The sequence below is a fragment of the Eptesicus fuscus genome, chromosome 19 (genome assembly GCF_027574615.1).
Source record: "Eptesicus fuscus isolate TK198812 chromosome 19, DD_ASM_mEF_20220401, whole genome shotgun sequence".
Classification (NCBI taxonomy): Eukaryota; Metazoa; Chordata; class Mammalia; order Chiroptera; family Vespertilionidae; genus Eptesicus; species Eptesicus fuscus.
Genome location: NC_072491.1, coordinates 25660860 through 25677533, shown reverse-complemented (window position 1 = coordinate 25677533; position 16674 = coordinate 25660860). Strand labels below are relative to the sequence as shown.

The 16674-nt window shown below is 39.1% G+C and overlaps 1 protein-coding gene across 1 annotated transcript in view; it reads right to left on the bottom strand.

Moving 5' to 3' along the window:
* The window catches only part of COLEC10 (collectin subfamily member 10), a 37493-nt gene extending 35363 nt beyond the window's left edge, over positions 1–2130 (bottom strand). Inside the window, exon 1 of the mRNA XM_008143371.3 lies at positions 1983–2130. Coding sequence (XP_008141593.1) covers positions 1983–2130 — 148 coding nt within the window. The remainder of the gene's footprint in view (positions 1–1982) is intronic.
* Between the last annotated feature and the right edge of the window lie 14544 nt (positions 2131–16674).

Below are 16674 nucleotides of genomic sequence, written 5' to 3'. Positions count from 1 at the left end.
ACTGATGAACAAAAACAGATCCAGAGACAGAGGAGCATCGATCAGACCATCAAATCTCAGAGGGAAGGTAGGGGAGAGTGAGGGTAAGGGGGAGAGATCAACCAAAGGACTTGTATGCATGCATATAAGCCAAACCAATGGACACAGACAACAGGGGGGTGAGGGCATGAGTGGGGGGTTAGGGAGGGTAATGGGGTGATAAGGACACATATGTAATACCTTAATCAGTAAAGAAATTTAAAAAAATAAAGAGTTTTCTTCAGTAATACACACTTAAAAGAAAAAAGCAATAAAATTGGGTTCTTAACGGACTTGGTTCTGGAACCCAGGATTTATAAAAACTCCCAAACCTTTCTTCCCCAGGGGCACTCACTTCTTCACTCTGTCACTTTTCTGGCTTGTAATCATCTCATGATTCCCACACAGGCTCAGGAAGAGCATGACAGACCTTTCCATTGTTTAAAATCTTAATAGAGTTTCTAATGTGAGTGGAGGTGTTTTCGATTAAACAAATAAATGAGGATACACACTCTTATGGTGAACACCCTACTGGCATCTAACAAATATTAGTTACCCTCTGATCTCCCTCCTAAATCATATATCTCTTCATCGCTCATGACATTAATATATGGTATTTAATGCATATTAAGCATATTCTTGTGCCTAAAAGAATGCTTGGCACTTAGTATATATTCAATATATGTTCACTGAATTGGAATGAATAGAATTATTGAACATTATATTTTGAACATTGTTTTAACAACACGTTGTCCATTCTTCTTCCAGTTTGAAAACTGCAGTTTCTCTGCAAGAAAAACATTTTAACAGTTCTATTACTAAATGGATTCTCCTATTTGCAGGAACAGGGGAAGTGTTAATTTTCAGCATTCTCCATGATACCCTAGGAATAATACAAAGAATAATACAAAGTTTCCTATATTCTATGGAAAGTTCAGCAATAGTTTTAAGTAAACACTTTACTTCTCATCAAAACTTTCTTTTCTAAACATTTGCCCTCAGATTATTCATTAATTCACCCAAGAAATTATTAGGAAGCCCCAAGGTCTCATTGTTCCCCCTGCATTTATTTTGCGGTAGCAAAGGTTAAAACTTGGATTGCAATCTTATGAGGAAATTAATTCACTGATTAAGAAAAATGCACTTTAAGCAATACACATTTAAATAACTGACAAGCATAGGGTGATGCATTTCTAGGATTTTTTTTTTAAAGACCCTTTTTCTACTTAAAATTTTAAGCAGCTGTAATTCTTCTGCCCTATAGCCTGGAGGAACATCACATGAATTACTAATGAGAGAGCACCAATTTGTACTGCAGTGACCACTTTCAGAACCAAAGGGTCAGAGCTGAAACCAGGAAAACAGCAGCACTTTTCATCAACCAGTTGCTTGAAGCACAGTTAGACCTTGGCTCCACTTGAAAAAAACCTTGCAATGTTCTATCATCCCTCAGCCGAAGGCACTTGGCCCCAAAGACTTTGCTTTCAAATAAAGAAATGTTCATTTGTATACTACCTCCAATCTTCGACAAAACTTTTCCACTGCATTGGAACTCAGCAGCCCATTAATTTATGAAATATACAAAAGGTTTACTATTGACTTTGCTGAGCTTTTGCCTAGTGGCGTTAGCAGCACAGTATGAGAAAGGAGTTGGGCTTTAAAGGAAAGGATTCCTGAAGACTAGTATCTTGCTCGTGTGTCTTCCTCTAGAGCAGCACGGAAATGTCCCTCTGCCCTGGATCAGTTCCTTCACATCCCTCCCCTGCAGTCCCACCCCCTCCTAATATTCTCCTACCTAACCTCAAGGGAGATTTAAAAATAATAGGTCATTGGTTTTCCAAAATAGATGAAAAATGGAAGGAACTAGCGAGGGGAGAAGAGAAAGTTATTGAGAGCTAGAATGGGGCTGAGAGCTGAAGGAAGATGGAAAGTTTAGAGATGGAAAGTTTACTTTCCTTCCTTACCTTTGGGTCCTGGTGAAATGGTGTGTGTGGCACAGACTTCAGTGGTAGGATGACTCTCCATGTCCAGACCCAGACTCTGAATGTGCAAAAGAAAGAGCACGAGGAGGACGAACTGGTGCCTTTGAAGTGAGACTCCAAAGCCACCCATGGCTGTGGCTCTTCCCAAAAGGGTCGCCCAGAGGTGCCAAGTAAACAGCTTTAATTGAAATAAAATCTTCTCTTTGGGGAAGAAAGTGAAGTGTCTGGAGCACACATTCCAAAATGGCCTGCAAAGAGAATAAGACACATCCTGGGTTGTTTATCTTGTCAGTATTCCAAACGGACCCTACATCGTCCAGATTGTTTATTTTCAAGTGACAACAGTTTATTGAAAATTATCTCTGAACTAAATAATCAAGGGTGCAGGTCAGTAGAAACATTCCAAGGAACAGAGACGAGAGAGATGCCGTCTGCTCAGTACATGAGCTGACAATTTAATACCTTATCTGCAGTTAAATGTTGGGGTTCCAGACAGATTGAGCCAGAGTTTTCTTGAATGACCTCCATGTTACATAAGCAGTATGCATGGCTTTGAGTTTTTCTAAGGAAATATTTATAAACAGCAAAACTCCCACAGCTCTTCATGACTTTCTTTCTTTCTCTTGCTACAAGTAATTTTCTTGGGATTTAACCCCAAAGTAAAGAATACCAGCTTTACTGCAAGCAATTTTGGCAATAAGTATCAAGAATATTAAAAATGTTTTTATAGCCTTCGGCCTAGTTATTGCCCTTCTGGTACACTATCTTAAGAAAATATTCTGAAATTTGGACAGAGCTGTATTTGAAAAGATGTCACAAAAAGGGGAAAGGAGCATCGATTACCTAAAAATACGTAATGGTTGGAAAATCTTAGTAAATACAAACATGAGAGAATATGACATGACAATTTTATTAAAATGATGTTTGTAGCAAGTGTTTGATAAAGTGGAGAAAAAGCTAATGGTATTGTATTTATTAAAAAGCATGGTAGATATAGATAAGGAAGCTAAAGTGATAGAGGTATCTATCTATCATCTATCTATCTATCTATCTATCTATCTATCTATCTATCTATCTATCATCTATCTATCCATCCACACACTTATATGTTCCATCCACCCATAACTTGTATAAATAGCTTAGTCATAGTAAGATACTGAAAACCTAGAACCAGAATCACATATAGTAGGCAGATGCTTTACTTTCTCAATTCGTGAAGAGGCATATTAACTAAGAGTTGGGTCAATGGGGTTTTGGGCCTACTTTTCAAAGTAGGACCTTACATATCATGGGAAAGCCTAATAAGGAATTATTCTTAAGAGAGGCAACGTTCAGTCTAAGAAATATAGGTGCATTTGTTTCCTAGGGCTTCTGTAACGCAGAACCACAAACTGAGTGGCTCAAACAACAAAAATTTATCATCTCACAGAAGTTTGAGATCATGTGTTGAGTGGTGGCCCCGTGAAAGATATGTTTACACTGTAATCACTGGGCCCTGTGAACATGATTGTCTTTGCAGTTGAAATTAAACTAAGGATCTCAAGATGAAATAATCCTGGATTATCTCGGTTGGCCCTAAATCTAATGACAAGTGTCCTTACAAGTGACACCCAAAGAAGAAACACAGGGACAACAGGAGAAGGCCCTGAAGACGGACGCAGAGATGGAAGTTATGCAGCCACAAGCTAAGGAACACCTAAAGCCACCAGAAACTAGAAGAGGCAAGGATGCATCTTTCCTTGAGGCTTCAGAAGGAGTTTAGTCCTGCTGACACCTTGATTTGGTACTTCTGGCCTTCATGACTGTGAGATAATAAATGTCTGTTGTTTTAAACCATCCAAATTGTGGTAATGTGTTATGGCAGCCCTGGGAAGCTAATACACCATTCTTCTGATACTCATGCACAGTTACTGGAAGGAATGACACATCAAAAAACTTAGTGCCTGACAGAGACCGAGCAACATCTGTTCTTGTGCATTTTAATTATTATGCATCCAGCTTAGAAGATATCTGGAGGGAAATAAATACAGGATATGAAACAAGCATATCTTAAGGCAAATCTGTTTTCTAGTTAAAACAGGATAGCAACAAAATGACAACCTCACCTCCTGAAGGAATTTCCTCCTGATAAATTGAAATAACTCAACTTTGGACTTGGTTTGGTCTTGGTCCATTCACGTGCGTATCTTATTGGATTAAAGTTCTCTCATGTGAATTAATTTAACTAAATGCCATTTGTAAAAACTGGAAATTAGTAGAATGGCTTTTAAAATGACACATATTAAAAAATAAAAATAAATAAAATGACACATATTTAGAAATCAACATGATAAACATACTCATAAAATTATTTTTTTTTAAGTTTTATACTTATAAAAACATATTTTAAAAAATTAAAATGTGTTTTTTTTTAAATCCTCACTGAGGATACATAGCTGTGAGAGAGAAACATCAGTTACCTCCAGTACATGCCCCAACCAGGGATTGAACCTGTAACCTCTTGGTGCATGGGACAAGGCTCCAACCAACCAAGCCACCTGGCCAGGATAAAAATCAAATGGCTTTAACTGGCATATGAGCCTCCTGCTGTTCCCACCCCACTTCTGATTTTTACTCCCTCAAGAAAATTATTTCAATAATTTTAGTGCATCCTATTTTATCTCTTTAATATTTTTAAATAACAAATTTGTACTGATGTCCTTAATTTTAATTTTTTTTCAATTTAGATACTCATTGCCTTCTTTATATGGAAGATGGTTATTTTTTCATCCCTAGCTCTGCATCCCTCTGCTCATACATTTTCTTTCTCTTTGTAATTTAATAGTATTATCATTTTAATGTAAAATTTAATGTTTATGTTATAATGATGCTATAAAAATAATTCATAGCTGAATCGCATGTGCATTATAATTAAATTTTGTTTCTTGTACTAATTTCATTTTCAAAAGGTTAATAATTATATTGTTTTCATTTGCATAGCTTTCTATGTACAAATCCCACAATAACTACTTTGAGATTTGTCAGTTCTGTGGAAAAAGTAAAATGTTCAATTGGCTTCCATTGCTTTTCTTAGAAATACTTTTCTGAAATTTTCATGCTTCTTGCTCAAGTTGGATCTGGTATTTGTCAGGCTTGTGCAAAGTTATCTTAGGACCTGTCTTTATCTTTGTCTGGGGATCTGTTACAACTCCTTTTCCTGTATCCACATAATTTTTTTTCTTGGTTTCATCCCTCATTTTGTTGTAGTATGTCCTTCAGTAATTTTCCTGTAGTGTGTCCTTCAGTAAGAAAATAAACAGACAAGTCAAAGACTGGAAGAAAATATTTGCAAGTAATGTATCAATAAAGGACTTGTACCCAATTGAATAATAAGAATACAAATGACTAAATAAAAAGAGTGAAGCTGCAGATACATTTTTGAGGCATTGTATGTATGAAAATCTGATCATTCTACCTCCAAATTATGTAATATTTTAGCTGGATATAGAATCCCAGGTGTAAAAAGGTTCTATTTTCTTCTGGTTTCCAGTGCTGCTGTTGAGACATTCAATGTCATTCAAATTCTCTATACTTTATACAGAATATGTCTTTCCTTGTTCTGGAAGCTTTTAGGAGCCTTTCTTCATAGCTTGTGTTCTGAAATTTTTAGTAATATGTCCTTAATATTGGCTTTCTTTGCATTCACTGCATTGGATTATCTGTAGTTACTTTTCTGTTGCTTTTTCTATTCTCTGTCATTGTAGATTTTTATTTTTTTTTATCCCATTGTGTTATTTTGGTGACATTATGGAGGGATCAGAGCATAAACATGTAGAATCAGCCTGCCATATGGACTCAGATATTCCAAAGATTACGTTTTAATATAGTTTCAAAAAAACTACTGTGTGTAGATGTGTTAAGATGAGGTTCTACATGTCTACTCATTCCCCTAAATATGAGTGTTGGGGAGGGAATTCCAGGGATGGCCATGAGAAGAGATCAGAACATCCTTTCCACATAACATCAATGAAACTAGACAAAATTATTAAAAATAACCATTTCAGTGTCCTGACAATTGACCAAAGCAAACAACAAGTTTAGAAGTATTTATTCTTGAAAGATGCCATAGCTTTTTGGAAAAACAGTGAAAGTATGAGGTCTTTATGAATGAAGCCAAATCCATCCCTCTCTTCATCTTGCTAGGTGAGAATAGCAGTATTATCAGCACAAGGATGGGCACAAAATCCAGCAGCTTTGCTGCCATGCGCTGACTCAATATGGAGTGGGGTATGAAACACACCAATAAATTAATGTAAGTGACTAGTGAGCACAGAAATAAACCTTCACATTAATTGTTGACAAAGGTACCAAGTCAACTTAGTGGGGGAAATGATAGTCTTTTCAATAAATGGTGCCACTGGAAAATTGGATAGCCACATGAAAAGAAATGAACAATACCTAACACTGTATACAAAAATTAACTCAAAATGGATCAAGACTTAAACATAAAAGACAAAATTATAAAACTTATAGAAGAAAACATAAGAGAAGATCTTTGTGACCTTGGGTTAGGCCAACATTTCTTAGATATTATACCAAAGTCATAGTTTATAAAAATTTTTATAAATCATTCTACTTGAAAATGTAACACATTTGTGTTTCAAGACAATAATAACAACAACACACCATTAAGAAAATAAACAGACAAGTCACAGACTGGAATAAAATATTTGCAAGTCATGTATCAATAAAGGACTTGTACCCAATTGAATAAGAATACAAATGACTAAATAAAAAAATAACACATAAGCTAAATACTTGAACAGACACATCTAAAAAGACAATAAACAGCTAATATATGTATGAAAAAGTGCCCAAAATCACTACCCATTAAATTCCAGTGAGATACTACTACACACAGAAAAGACTGGCCATAATAAAAAATGTGACAGTACTAAGTGTTGACTAGAATGTGATAAAGTGAAACTATCATTCATTGCTAATATGGATGTAAAATGGTACAGCCACGTTGGAAAACAGTTGGCAGTTTCTTAAAAATTTAAATATAAATTTAAAATATAACCTAGTAATTCAACTCTTAGATATTTACCCAGGATAAATTACAGCATATTTTCACACAAATGCTTGTACATAAATGTTCACAACAGTATTATTCATGATAGTAAAGAATTGGAAACAATACAAATGTCCATCAAACAGTGAATGGATTTTGTCGTCTGTGCAGTGGAATATGACTCAATTATAAAAGAACAACTGCTGATATGTGAAACATGGATGATGTCTCCTCCTCTCCAAATTATGCTAAATTAAAGAAACCAGAAACAAATGACTATAGATTATATAATTCCTCTTAGGTGAAATTTCTAGAAAAGGCAAGACTTTACAGACAGAAAGGAGCCTGGGGCTGAGGGTGGAAGCAAAGATTAATTGCACATAAGCACAATGGAACTTTTGGGTGTGACAGTGGTGTTACAAAACAGGATGACATTGATGGTTGTGCAACCATACACATCCTATCTAATAAAAGAGTAATATGCAAATTGACCATCACACCAAGACACAAGATGGCCGCCCCCGTGTGGTCAAAGATGGCTGCCCCCATGTGGACACAAGATAACTGCCACAAGATGGCTGCCACAAGATGGCCTGCAGGGGAGGGCAGTTGTGGGAAGTTAGGGGTGACCAGGCTAGCAGAGAAGGGCAGTTGGGGGTGACCAGGCCAGCAGAGGAGGGCAGTTGAGGGAGACCAGGCCAGCAAGGGAGCGCAGTTGGGGGGGACCCGGGCCTGCAGGGGTCCCACGCCTTCAGGGGAAGGCAGTTGGGGGAACCAAGCCAGCAGGGGAGGGCAGTAGGGGGGGCAGGCCAGCAGGGACGGCAGTTAGGGGTGACTGGGCCAGGAGAGGAGGGCAGTTGGGGGAGACCAGGCCTTCAGGGTAGGGCAGTTGGGGGGACCAGGCTTGCATGGGAGGGCAGTTGGAGGCAATCAGGCCAGCAGGGAGGGCAGTTAGGGGTGACTGGGCCAGCAGAGGAGGGCAATTGGGGGAAACCAGGCCAGCAGGGGAGGGCAGTTGGGGAGGGAGCAGGCCTGCAGGGGAGGGCAGTTGGGGGGGGACCCAGGACTGCAGGGGAGGACCATTGTGGGGGACCAGGCCAGCAGGGGAGGACAGTTGGGGGGGACCAGGCCTGCAGGGGAGGGCAGTTGGGAGCCAGCAGTTCTGGATTGTGAGAGGGATGTCCGTCCGCCCGTTTAAGGCCCGATCGGGCCTAAACAGGCGGTCGGACATCCCTCAAGGGGTCCCTAATTGGAGAGGGTGCAGGCTGGGCTGAGGGACCAACCCCCTCCGCCCCCGTGCACGAATTTCGTGCACTGGGCCTCTAGTATACTAAAAAATCCTACTCTTTACTTCTAATTGGTTAATGGTATGGTAGGTAATTTATACCTCCATAAAACTGCATAAAAAACTAATATTAAAATTGCATTCTAAAACTCTTAGGATATTTTAATTCTCTAGTAGGGCTTATAAGCCAGGAAATCATTAGACAAACTTGATTTTGCCTCTACTTTGGAGAGCAGTCTTTGTAGATTCAGTAAGTCATTCATCTTGAGGTTGTTTCCAGTTCAGTATGTATTGGTTTAGTTCACCTAAGGAGTGTCTTGATGTGAGTTTTTTTTTTTTTTTCGTGTTGTTTTTTTTTTCTTCCAGTTAAAGCAATCAATAGAAAATTGCCAGTGAAGAAAATATATTAACACAGATACATAACTAAATGTTGTTGTTTCAAAATTTTAAGTCTAAATTAAATTACAAAATGAGTTACCTTAAAGAACAGGTATCCTCAACCTTTTTTACTGACTAAGGGATCAATACCTTCTTCTGGCCCTAATGGGGTTAGAGGCAAATTCTCAATTTTCATTGTTTTTGCTCTATGATTAATTATATATGGTAATGTCTGGAATAATATTGGATGAATTCAAATGGATAATTATAAAGGCATATAATGATGAGAGTTTCAGTTTAAATTATAGGAATGTGTGATGAAAATGCATTCATTTACCTACTCGTTCAATATCTAAATGGTGGTAACAACATCTAAAGTTGCAATAGTTCATTAGACACAATGTTTCTCTTAAGGAATTTATCATATCTTGCTGAGAAGACAGAGAAGTTTAAAAGTAGTTACCATTACTTTTTTGCCATTCTGATGGGGATCAATACCAATATCCAGTTCTTATGGGGACCTAGAGGAGAGGCACCTGGCTTAAGTTTAGCAGGTCAGCAAAGATTTCCTTTAGGGGATGTTTCCTAGCAGGGTTTTAGAAAGCCTGTTCAAATTAGCCAAATCAAGTTGAAAAGGAATAAAAGGAATATATTTCACAAAAACAGACCAGCATATACAATCTTGTTGAGAGAAAGAATGATGTGTATGGGAACTGTACGTCGTCCACTGAGGCTAGAGTTTGGAATGTGATGGGGTAGACGAGGCTTCAGCTGAAGGTAAGGGCTAGCTCCTGAAGGGTATTGCATGTGCTGCTCAGGAGTTGAAAAATATCCTAAGGGCAGTGGGAACCCATGAAGGATTTTAAGAAAGGGAGGTCACTATTAGACCTGAATAGGAATATGAGAGAAGTGTCAGGTGGAATAGAAACTCAGCAACAGTGACTTACCAACTTAATGAAATAAAAGATGTTTTCTTTGTGTTTTGTTTTTTTTTTTTTTTAGATAATAAATAATCTGGAGGAAGAAAACCGTAGCATAGTAGTACCATGTTACCACCAGGGACCAAGACTTCCACTTCCTGGCTTCACTGTATTTATATGTGGCTTTCCTCCTCATTGTCACAAAAGGGCTACAGTTTCAAACATCACACCTACATTCTAGATGAAGGAAATGGTTGTGGATAAAGGGCTAAGAAAACAAAACAGCTAAGTTAGTCACTTTTTTGAACCTCCCTGGAAAACTTCTGTGGGGAAATCTACTTACATCTCATTGGCCAGGGTTCTGTCTTCTGGGAACAGCAAGGGAGGCTGAGATAAAATGTTTTAATAGGTAAATCAGGGCTTTAGAGGTAAGAATATTAAGTAGGCAACCTGTAGTGCCTCACTAGTGTGGCCTGAACATTAGCAGAAGCGATGTTTATATATATAAAACCCTAATATGCAAATAGATCAAACGGCGGAACAACCGAACAACCAATTGCTATGACGGGCACTGATCACCAGGGGGCGCATGCAGAACATGTTGGGCGTCAGCAGCAGGCTGCACAGCACGAAACATGGCGGCATCGGCGGTAGCAGGATGGTGGAGCAGGTGAGCAGGGGCGCCAGACCAAGGCAGGGTGCCGGTCACTGTCATCGGGACAAGCCTCTGGTGGTTACTGAAAATTCTTTGCTCCCACATGCCATGGTCCCACTAGGTGCTCACACCTGCTGCTGGCGCCAGCCCTGCTTGCACCTGCTGGACCCGTTGCCGGCACCTGGCTCCAGACCCAATCGCTCGGTGCTGTCAGTGGGTGCGAGCAGCAGCTGCCGGCCCTGATTGCCCCTGAGGGCTTCTCCACCTCCCCATGCTCCTGAGGGGTGATTGGGGCAGCAGCCACCGCTTGCACCTGCTGATGGCACTGGCCTTGCTTGCACCCTCTGCTGGTGCTGGCCCCAATTGCTCCGCACTGTCAGCAGGTGCAAGCGGGAGCCAGCGCCATCAGCGTATGGGAGCAGCGGTGGTGGGAGCAGGGCTGCCAGCAGACGGGGGACTGAGGGCCACAGCAGGAAGGGCCGGGTGGGGGCACAGAGGATGGGCCGAGACCCACTGCTGTGCCCACGACAGCCTTGCGACCCACAGTTCCTTTCAAGGTGCACGAATTCATGCACTGGGCCCCTAGTGGGAATATAAGGAAGTAAATATATATATTTTTAAACAGTGAAGTAATAAAACTTGCTGATTGTTTGGGAGTGGAGGGTGAGGGAGAAGAAGGAATTAGGGTGTTTCCCAGGTTCCTTTTATGAGCACAAGGAATGCTAATTTCAGAGAAAATATGATTAACTAAATTTTAGATGTGTTAAGCTCAACATCCTTCTAGAATGTTCAAGGGGAGGTATCTGGTAGCCTGAAATAAATTTCAGCCAGAGGAACAGATTAGAAAGTCATCCACATATAGACTGTAAATAAAGCCTCTGGAATGGATGAGGTCTTGAAAGAATAAAGAGTGAAGAGTCAAGGTGTTTTTTTAAGGAAGAATCAAAAGAGTTCGGTACGTTGTCAAATCTATGCAGAGAAAGTTCACATTTTATAACTGGAAGATTCTTTGATGCTTTTGGCAGCACAAAAAAGAAATTAATACTTTATAGCACTTTTTTTTTCTTTTTGACAAGGCATTTTTATTCTTTGTAGTCAGCTCAAATACATGATCTCTTTTAAATTGCTTTATGCTCTCTAGGACAAATAGATGATTAAATTGAATATGTTTAATAGAAACTGTGTTAAACAGGAGTCGTGACTTGACATTTAAGAGGCCTGAGCCCAACTTTCAATTCCATCGCAGATGTTGCCTCTGGGAAGATTATTTGCTCGTTCTACATCTTGGCTCTCAATTTTTCAAATGAAGATTCATGCTGTGCTTGTAGAGATGGGTCTAAAAATGATTCATGGTACCTGAGATCTGGGAGACAGGCACCAGATACAGGCTGGGTTACTAAAGGACACCTTTGCCTCTCTCCTTGATATATCCAGAGGTCTGGAATGAGTATTCTGGAAGGTATTTCCTACTGCTCACTCTACTTTACCCCTTCCTCTGAGAAGCCTGAAGCAGCAGGGTTTCCACACAGACAGTAGAGTATGTGGTTGACCTTTTATCCTTGTCAGATACTCAACACAGAAGAGTTAAGGGAGACTATCAGGCATTTGTATAACTGATGGAACACAGAATACCACCCCTTCCTGGGAAAATAGTTCCTGCACTGTGGAGATAAATATTTATTCCAGCTCTGCTGGGAAGCATGTGCCATAATAAATGGTATGCTCCCTTTTTTAATGGTCTGTTTATGTTTTAGACTTCGCATCATGAAGTTGGGTCACTTCCATCATATGTAATTCTCAAAACATAGTTTCATGAAATACTTCTGAACAGATCTAAACTTAATTATCAAATAAATACGCTTTATTTTCTAAAGTTCCCAAAAAATGATTCTGAAGTTTCTACATCAGAATATGCATAGATGTTGAAGTCCCTTTTATTCATATAAATACCTTTTCTTTCAAAAGATGCAAAAGCTTACATGTTACAATGTATACAATCCTGAGAAGACGATTTTGTTTAAATAGGAGCATTCTGTTGCTGAAACTATTTTTAAACATGTTAGTTTCAGAGGCAAGAATACATCACAGAAGATGGAATCCAAAGTTTAGGGACTCCCAGAAACAATGTGGGGGGTTTCTGGATACCATGAGAATATCCACATAGTTCATGTTTTATATTAGGGTCATACCCCTGAACGCAACGCAATTTGGATTTTGTGTTTTTCTTTCATCTCAGCTCTATGGTGTTTCTGTTAAGTGGCTCCTCATTTGCCACATGCTACCTGTATGAACATCTTAAGCACATATCTGTTAACATATAAACATCCCTACATGACCTGTTTGCAATCTGTTGATACGGGAAAATTTCCCGGACGAATAATCACATTCACAAGTTTCATCCTGGAAGTAAATTATTTCCAGCCCATTGACTAAATTAAGACAGAAGGAAAGAATAGATTCCACTCTGTAAGTTCAAGTGTGTGTGTCAGCCATTCCATGAGGGGCCTTTATTTCATTTTTACTGCCTGCAATCCTGAGCAGTGGAGACTATCTGCGCTTTACAAATGGGGAATCGGCTTTGGAGAGGTTTAGCACCTTACCTAAGGCTACAGGGACAGGCAGTGGTTCAGGGTTCAAACCCTGACTGTTGGCTGCAAATCCCTGCTAAGAGCTATGGCATGCTGCCTCAAGCACCATTAGTTATACTGCGGGTCTTAAACATGCAACCCAAAAGTCAGTCCCCTGAAGGTCCTCGGGTTTCCCTGCTTTTTGAGGGTCACAGTGCTCGTTAGTACTTAAATAAAATGGTGTTGAGCCCTCATCTTGCTCACTTCCCCAGCCTAGTGCCCTCAATGACATGGCTGAGAATTCCGAAGGACTCTCCTTCTCAGCCTCGTGACCTCAGTGACCTGTGGCAGCTGTCTCTTTAAGCCTCTGCCTCTGTCCCCTGCAGCTGCAGCCTGTTTCACCACATAGAGAACCTAGTCCTTTTCTTTGATTTCCAATGCAAGGTAGCCGTATGCAACATTTTTCTGCTGAAATGCTGACGGTAACAGAGGGTGATTATTTCAAGAGCACATCAAACAACTTAGAACTAAGTCTTAGGCGTTCCTCTTCTTCCAAGATCTCTAGCCAATAACATACCAGCAATTTCCTCTTTGCTGCTTTCCCCCAGGCCTTTCCTTCCCAACATTTTTCTCTAGAAGTTTACATCTGGTCTTTTTTGGTTCCAGGTGCCCTCAATCTCCCTCTTTCTTGAGCTGCCAAAGAAGCTTCAAACTAATTTTTGTTTTGTTTTCATTTTGCAGATACTTTTGCTGTGTGCTTTCTACTAAATTTGTCCAATAACTTCTAAAATCAAATGCCTCTTTTTCCCCCATGGCCATCAGCAACACTTCTTTCATTAAATTTAAATTTAAATGTAAATATACTTATTTTTCCGTCCTCTGGAAATGGAATGGGCACAAAACCACCATCACCAGGTAAACTTGGTAGAGAGAATTAGCTTGCTCTGTTGTTTGTAATTTGTTCCCAGAGCTATTATATTAATCTGAGATTCTCACTGAGGAAATGGAGACTCGGGACTTTAAGTGACATAATAAATTTGTATAACTAATAAGTGAGTTCAGACTCTAGAAATGAAGGTCAGCAATGACAGCTGTGGTAGCTTTCAAATTAAATGAGATAATGCCTTGGATAATGGAAGGGGTTGTCATTTTTATCTATAAACAAGTCAGTGAATCCAGGACAATCCCTCAGAGAGGCTTCCCCAGTCGTAGAGAATCCTTTCACAGCAGTGAGCAGGATGTGAACTGATTCATCCACCTTTTAAGGGTCTTAGAATCAGATGGTCATTTTATTTAATTTTGCATTGTCTTAAAAGGTAAGGGCTTTATTAAAGTAAAATAAATTACCAAGCCAAAATAATTTTCCTAAGAAAAAATATCCAGGCATTTAATGAGACTGAAGTGTGTGTACATACTGTTTCTTGCAGCCTCTATCTAATGATTTATAAGATTCTCTTGGAAAGAAAAATCTCTTCACTGACCCACTTCTGAAGAAATCACGTCACTTTAAGGCTACCAGAAGATGATTTCAATAGGAAACTATGAAAATCAATTCCCTAGTTACTGTGGAAATTCCTCAAAATTATAAATGATGAGAGCTATGAAATAAAATGTTTTATTTTCAGTAATCTCATAAAAAATAAGATAGCCAAGACTTATGAGGTGATAGGAAACATTCACCTTTACAAGTTCTTTACATCTTTGAACAAGATTCCCCCAAAAAGCCAAGTTGGGCAGGCACTCATTACCAGGAGGCAGGTGTTGAGAAGTGGTTTCATGGCTAGTGATGAGGATCTGAACAATGAAGACTGGCAGTCACCTTCACAGTCTCAACTTTAGCCTTGAAACTTGTACTGCCTCTCCTGGCAAAAGCTAGTTCAACCGCACCAATAGTGTATTCTCGGAAAAATGGGGGGAAATGAATTTTAGATAAATGAATTCTCAGATTATCCATGGAGACAGAGAGTAGCGCTAGAAGTATGGTTCTTTTCCAGGTGCTATCAATGCTGAGATGACTTTTTGTTTCTTCTTTAGAGCAAATTATATAGCCTCCTCTAACTGGTTTTATTCACTGATTTTAGAGATTGAGAGGAAGGGAGAAAGAGAGAGAGAGAAACATTGAATTGTTTTTCCACTTATCTATGCATTCATTGTACTGGGGATTGAACCCACAACCTTGGCATATACGATAACTCTCTAATCAAGGCTTGAAAGAAAATTCCTTTGACTCAACAGGAATTTATGAGTACCTACTCTGTGCCACATACTTAATATAATCACTGGAGATATAACAATGAATAAGACTTAGTCTTTGAACTCTGTATCTGAGTCTGTTTCTATTTTGTTTATTAGCTTATTTTGTTCATTTGATACCACATGTAAGTGAAATCCTGTTGTCTTTTTTTTGGCTTATTTAACTTAGCATAATACTTTCCAGATACATCCATGCTGTTGAAAAAGGTAAGATTTCCTTCTCTTTTACAGCAAGTGGTATTCCATTGTGTAAATGTACCACAGTTGTTTTTTTATCCACTCATCTTGAGAATCCCATTTTGTTAAGAACTACTCAATAAAAGAGGCCAAACTTTAATAATATTATTTTACTATTCTTGTGCCTTAGTAAATAAGTATGTTAAAAATTAATATCTCTCTTTGATTGAGCACCCAAAAATTAGGGATTATTATGTGGAATGGTGGTTCTTATCCTATAGTAGATGGGTATCCTACCTAATAATAGACAAATATGCAAATTGACTGCACCTTCACTACGCCCAAGCCATGCCCACCAGCCAAGCCATGCCCACCAACCAATCAGGATGAGTATGCAAATTACCCCAACCAAGATGGCAGTTAATTTGCGTATCAAGACAGCATAGAAAGAAGCCAAGAGCTGCAGAAGGGAGCAAAGCTGCAGAGAAGCAAGCAAGCCGGGGGGAGGAGAAGGGAGGAGCAGAGGCGGGGTGGGGCAGAAGGAAGGAGAGCAGGAGGGCTGGCGGAGAAAGTGGGCGGGGTAGAGTGCAGCAAGAAACCCTATTGCAGGATTCTTCCTGCAACGGGAACGCTAACATATATATATATATATATATATATATATATATATATATATATATGGAGATAGATTACATTTGTTCAAACTCTAGAATTTACCTTGAAAACCATATTTTTTCTAACATTTATGACATAAATTTGTTTTCCTGATATTTCTCTTCTTTTAATAAGAGAAGGCTATTCAGATATACCATTTATTTGTATGATTGCTGAGAATTGTGTTTTATCCTAGTAGTTTTTAGTGTTCATTAGGCAATCATATTTTTATAGCAAAATATAGAAAACTGGAGAGTTTTAATAAAGAAATGAACAAATACCTCTTTGGGGTTTATGTTTGAAAGAGTAAATATATACTATTTTTGCACCTTTTCCAGAAAGGAAACTCTAACATTCCAACTGATGGGGAGAGGGTTGGAAAACCTGCATGTACATATTACATATATGTTAGTTCTATGAGGGGACAAAAGTGGGTCAACTACTATTAAGAGCCTGAAAATAAAAGATCAAATTGTATTTTGATTTTTAGTTTCTCTGTCTTTTCTATTTCCTGATCCCTATAATTGAATTGATGCGCTTCCTTGCTGGTGCACCAAATGAAAGAAAGACTCTCCTACCCTGATTTAGAAGGCTAATGGCTGGATTTGACAGAGCATATGTTGTAACATACTATTGGTTACTGAGTACACACAGAGGCTTGAGACAGCTGGCCATGGCCACGCTTTTGGCTTGGAGTTGTGCCCTGAACTTCCACAGTTGAAATGAGTCCAT